This window comes from Haliaeetus leucocephalus, unplaced genomic scaffold, assembly GCF_000737465.1.
Source record: "Haliaeetus leucocephalus isolate CR32 unplaced genomic scaffold, Haliaeetus_leucocephalus-4.0 Scaffold897, whole genome shotgun sequence".
Lineage (NCBI taxonomy): Eukaryota > Metazoa > Chordata > Aves > Accipitriformes > Accipitridae > Haliaeetus > Haliaeetus leucocephalus.
The window spans coordinates 3,285,680-3,291,679 of record NW_010973333.1 but is presented as its reverse complement, the minus strand read 5'-3'; the positions used below and the strand labels follow the sequence as shown (position 1 = coordinate 3,291,679).

At 42.8% G+C, this 6,000-nt stretch overlaps 1 protein-coding gene across 1 annotated transcript in view; it reads right to left on the bottom strand.

Annotated features, from left to right (window-relative positions):
• Positions 1-6,000, bottom strand: part of LCP1 (lymphocyte cytosolic protein 1 (L-plastin)) — a 30,797-nt gene that overhangs the window by 9,332 nt on the left and 15,465 nt on the right. The window contains exons 7-10 of the mRNA XM_010583400.1: positions 4,716-4,881; positions 3,384-3,526; positions 1,218-1,313; positions 494-689 (exon numbers count right to left, since the gene is read on the bottom strand). Of these exons, the coding sequence (XP_010581702.1) occupies positions 494-689; positions 1,218-1,313; positions 3,384-3,526; positions 4,716-4,881 (601 nt within the window). The remainder of the gene's footprint in view (positions 1-493; positions 690-1,217; positions 1,314-3,383; positions 3,527-4,715; positions 4,882-6,000) is intronic.

Genomic DNA, 6,000 nt, shown 5'->3' with positions numbered 1-6,000 from the left:
TGGTTGTGCTGGTTGTTATACGGGGAGCAGATCGGGCTGCCTTCAAGAATTCAAAAGCAGCCTGTGCCCTAGCATGAACAGTTCCCCTATGAGGCTGAGGACGAAGGACCTGATGCTCAGCAAATGATCCATACAACGGTGGTCCTGACCCCAACCCAGAGCAAGCAGGCAGCAGGTTTATGCAAGATATGATTTTTAAATTGTATTCTCAATTAAGGGAATGCCAGATCCGGTCTAATTTCAACTAACAAGCACGCTCAGTATTCCGTGCTGGTTCAGACATCCCACAAACATTTCTGCCTTTTAATGTGTGCTATCCACAGAACAGACCCCCAAAATACCAGAAGCTACATGCAGTAGCAGTCTCCCCTTCTCAAGGCTGCCTGTGCTAATGGTGCAGTGAATATATGTCTGAAGGACATAAGGTTAGGTTAGAGCTGGGGATACTGTGGCACGGGTGGCCAGAAATATTCTTTATTTGCATTTTCCTTACCTTCTATAGAGCTCCAGTCAATGTCCTGGTTCTCTGGCTTATGCAGGGCAGGGTATTTGTTGAACAAGTTGGCGATGAAGGCCAAGTTTAGCTTTGGGTTCCCCCGGACGACGTCAGTGGCCGTGACGAACTGCCGGCAGCCCAGGCGCTCTGCCTGCTGCAGCATGCATTCCGCTCGCTGGACATCGTCCTTCTCCTGCGCCGGTGGAAAACGGGGCCGTCAGCCTCACCCCAGCGCCTGGCACTGCACGAGAGACCCGCTCGGGATCTCCGCGTGCGGACCTAGGCATGGGGCTGTTAAAGCCAGTCCTTGTCGGATTTACGGCTATTTTCTTTCCCACTTTTACTAACGGCAGGTCTGTGTTTTCAAATGGCCTTTACCTACAATCCAGCCATCTCACCATACTGCTTTTACAGTTATATTCCATATAATAGGGAACGGCTTGACAAAATTCCCAAATAAATGTATTTAAATATACTTGTTACATGTTGGTAGTTTATCAGTGTGGTTCAAAGGTTGCTGAAGTTTCAGTGATAATATCTAATGAAAGGCAAAATACATCATTTAATTCCCTGAAAGCTTTGATTTTTGAAATATGAGATCATGTTGCAATGCTAAAAAGAGTTTGCTTGTTTTGGCATCCCAGTGCAACTCTGTGTTGGCCAGCAATGCAAGTAACAGACAGAAAATATCGGCATTTACTCTAAACTTATCTCATCTTACCCTTAATCCTGACATGTCAATAGTAATAGCCGGAATGCCTTCTTCATCTCCCTTGGGGGCAACTTGGTTCAGCAAATGGTAATAAGCTCTTGAGTCCTGTGACAGACAGAGAAATTAAAGGGAGGAAAAATTACATCTAAAGCTCAGGTTTTGCATGCCAGTGCTCCCCTGAACAATGTGCCTGCATGCTTCATTTTTATTACATCAATCATTGGGCTACATAATTAAATTAATTAAGCTGGAAGCACTTAGCAATTCCTACTTTATGCTGTATTTGCCAGATCTTTTTCTTCCCTAAGCCAATATATATATGCTGCAAAATGCTCAATGCATGAGACAAAATGCTGTGTATTGCACTTAGAAAAAGGACAGCAACAACAAAGAGATTTTAGAATTCACTTAATCTGAACATTTAATTAGAGATAAGAAAATGCATACCTTTATAATGCTGTAGAAGTCAGGCTGCAGAGCGTTTAATAAAAGAAAATGCAGAAGGAGAAAGCAGATGTTTAAAGCGGATTTCAAAGCAATGCTGGAACAGTTATGGAAGAGAAAGCATAGTTTTCAAGGACAAAAGTTAAAACCGACAACAGTATCAGCATTTTTCAGGCAAAAGGGCAGGAACAAGACAAGGATTTAACATGTTGTGTCTTTAATTTTTTGTGAAAGTTAATGCTGCTTCCATGTGTGGAAAATATTAATCTCACTTCAGAAATAACTCAAAGAACTGAAAACAAGGCTACATGATAGTGTCTAGGGACTTGACTAACTAACCCAACTAATACTCTTCAAAACATAAAGCAGATTACCTGAATTATTTTAAATCTTATACACCTGCATTACTACCACCATATCTAGAAAGTGGTTATTTATAAACCAAAGTGAGGTAGGGAGACACACTTAATTAGAGAATGGCTGTAAAGGCTGAAGTCTTGGCCTCTGAGAGGTAAATGTGTGCCTTATTTTCCAATTGTAAGTATGGTAGGTGCAATTTATCTTTCAGTTGAAGACAGGATTTAATCAGTTGCATGACAGTCCTCTCGGCCAGCCTACAGAAAGATGGCAAAGACTTCATTCCCTTCCCTTTCCATGGATAGTCTCCAGTCACCTCCACCCAGTGAACCAAAAATCTGTTAAAATAAAAATTGTATTGTCGAATGTGACCCTCAGACTCTCCTGTTGCCTTCCCTGGCGTTTTTTTCTGTATGTCAGGTAAGTCATGGTAAATGACTTCTCATGCTTCCGTCCCTGGTGAGGTCTACAACCAGGCATCTCTGGAGCAGGGCTTTTCCCATGCTAAGATTGGAGCAGGCAGGTTGGGTTGTGGCTGGTGAGGTCGGTGTGCTGGCCAGCCCCTGGCTTACCTGAAACCCAGCTCGAACACCTTCCCTGACATACCCACTACAGCCCTGAGATGCTGGCTGGGCCTCACACTTTAGTAGCTTTAGTGTCTGAAACTCATCAGTGTGCACCACAGAGGTTCAAATCCATCTGTCTAGGAAGAATGACGGTCCTACAGAGAAAGCTCTGCTGAAATCTGCACCCACAAGCCCATGAAGTCCCAAGTACGTGAAATACACTGCATGGACTAGAGACCCATCCTTGCAAGTGCATCCCCATCTAGCTACATTATTTTGAATAGTCCCACTGAGTTAAAACTTGCAGGTGAGTGCATGCAGGGTTACAGCAAAGGTTGGGACAGAGGAGCACATAACTCAGGTGAAGGATAGATCAAGGGGGCAACTGGAAGAGTCCTGCCCTCTTCCCCTACACCTCGTTACGTATGTGGGTAAGGTCCAGCCTTTTCCAAACCAAAGCCAGGTCAAGAGGCATTCGAGGACATTTAGGAAGGAGGAGAACAATAGAGGCAGGGAACTGAAAATACAGCGGTAGAGTCCGTAGGCCCTGTCCAGAGCCAGCAGCCATTCCTTTCCCAGGCATTTGGTGGGCTGGGGCTGGCAGTGATGACTGGGAGGTTGGGAGGAAGAGGAATACTATTGAGCGGGAAGGTAAACCCCACTAAAATGATTTTATGTACCCAGCTCGATGTGTTCAGCAGAGCAGTCTCCGCTGCTTGGATTGTTTCAGTGCACAATCCGTGTTTCGAGGACTGGGATTAGGGTGTGGAGCTGCTGTTTTGCTGTTGTTGGTCAGTGTTTCTCATACCTTGATGTCTGAGCTGAAGTTGTTGACTTTGTTGCATCCTGCATTCTCCAGGTGATAGTTTGCCCACCTCAGCAGCAGTTCCTCTGGAGACAACTTCATCAGATCCTCCAGGCTCTCTCCTTCTCTCAGAAGAGCGATCAAAGCTAAGCAGGAAAAAAAGAAAAAAATTGATGATGTTGTGAATACTTGTAGAGGAGAATATATACCTATTTACTCTCTCAGATATTTTGCTACCCAAGTTCCTAAAAGTGAGCGACCAAAGTGTCGCAAACTAATTGTTAATGTGATAAAAAGGGAGAGTGTGTCACACTACTCTGATCTCCTTCCGATACCTTTTGTCATTCCTTGAAAGAAATATGGATTTGCTACATAAAGGAAAGAGTGGAGACCTACTATATCTGGAGTTCCACAGGTGAATTGATATAGGGTGCTATAGGGTTAAACTGAACCAGAAGGGGATAATAGAAGCATTTGAAAGTAGACAGTGGATTTTATGAAGAGAACAATGTTAACACTGAGAGAAGTAGGCTGGAAGAAGGATTCTTGTGGAGTTGATCATGGATTGATTTTTGGATTAATGTTTTCATTTTTTTGGCATCAATTATCTTGGCGCAAATTCTAGCAATGTGCTAAAAATTTGATGATGCTATTCACTAGGTGGCATAGTCAATACAGAGGACAATCAGGAAATCAGACAGAAAGAACTAGATGACAGTAATAAAAATGGAATGTAATTCAATAGTGCCATGTTCAAAGACATTCACTAGGGAATTAATATGAATAACTGCTATCAGCTAAAAGCTTATACGAACAGAGGATAAGAACAACTTGAGTGTATTGGATGTCTTCTGAGCTACTCTGAGCCACCATGTGATATGACCAGGGGAAAACCAAACATGATGTTAGTGCATCCCAGGTATTGCCCATAGAGCTTGGGATGTATTACTGCCTTGATACCATGTGCTCATGAGAGCTCATCAGAAATACAGTGTCCCATATTCAAGAAAGGGGAATTTCACCTGGAACAGCTGCAAAGAAGGGCTATCAGGGAAAGAGAGAACCTGAAAAGCAATCAAAATTATCTTGGCTTGTCTACCCTGACAAACTGAAGTCTGAGATGAGAAGTGAAATTGCCTCTGCACATACAAGCCTACACACAGCCTTGGACTTTGGAGTGCTGGGACTTGTGAAGAGCAAGGGAAATTAGAGAAGTCAAGAAGACAGGCAACAAATACTTGAAAAAATTTAATTAAGACTTTTTTTTAAAAGAGCTTTATCCTAAAGACTGTTCAGTGATAACAATAGAGCACTGAAATGAAGAGCCACACATACCTTCGTTCCTGCTGATCTCTATGTCGGCAAAGAGTCCAATTTTGATGACTTGCCATAAAAGACCCAAAACTAGGTAAGGTTTCCCTTCTTTTAAGTCTTCAGCTCCAATGTTAACAACATGGCACCCAATGGCTGAAGCAGAGTTCAGGGCCAGGTTCAGATTTTCCTAGGGCAAGAAGAGAACTTCTGAATGATGCAGTGACTGGAGAGCTGAGGATACAGGAAGGGAGCATGGCCAAAACTAGTGAAATCTGTGAGCAGCTTCACTGTGAATGCATTTATGTTCATAGAATCATAAATTAATTTGAATTGGAAGGGACCTTTAAAGGTCATCTAGTCCAACCCTTCTGCAATGAGCAGGGCCATCTTCAACTAGACCAGGTTGCTCAGAGCATTGTCCAACCTGGCCTGGAATGTTTCCAGGGATGGGGCATCCACAACCTCTGTGGGAAATCTGTGCCAGTGCCTCACCACCCTCATGGTAAAAATTCCTTCCTTATATCCAGGCTCAGCAATCCCTAAGCACTATGCAAATCCGTAACACCTAAGATACAAATAAGTTGCTAGCTGGCAACGTCTACAAAAAACACACAGTCATAGGAATCAGTAAGAATAAACCAGCTGAGTTTTTAACCTTTCAGTTCAGCCAAGGTCAGAATTGGTGAAGCCTGGGTATTTTCTTTCTGAACTTTGGAGTATGGAGTCCTGGTTTGGGAGTGTTCAGTGGAAGCAGAGGGATTCTGTGATTCACAGTGAGGGGCAGAAAGAAAGTGATGTTTCAGGAATGTTATGTTCCTTTGCCACTTCCTTCCCATTTAAAACAAAGTGTGTAAGAAAATCTGACCCACAGGTTTGCACTATTCCAAAAGGTGGCTTGGTAAACAGAGGGCAAGTAAAGCAGGCAAAGAAGCCTGAAAAATACAATTTATCACACAGATTTGCAATTTTTCACATGAATTTCATCACTGCTGGCATGACAGAGAGATTCAATTAGATGCAAAATGCAGAGAGAGACAGAGTGTAAATTCTCATAAGCTAGAAAAATTGTAGCATTTCAAATTAATTACCTTTTCTCCACCAGACAGCTGTAAAAGGGTTAAGTTAAAGTGGAAGCTATATTGATCAAATCATGGCTATGTGTGACAGGGATTGATCTGAGCTGCATCACTAAGCTATGCTGCTGACCAAAGCGATTAGAACTGAAAAATGTGGTATACAGCATAAAAATCCAATTTAATGGCTTCTGAGCTTACTTGAGCCTGGCTAATGTTCCATCAAATCAGAG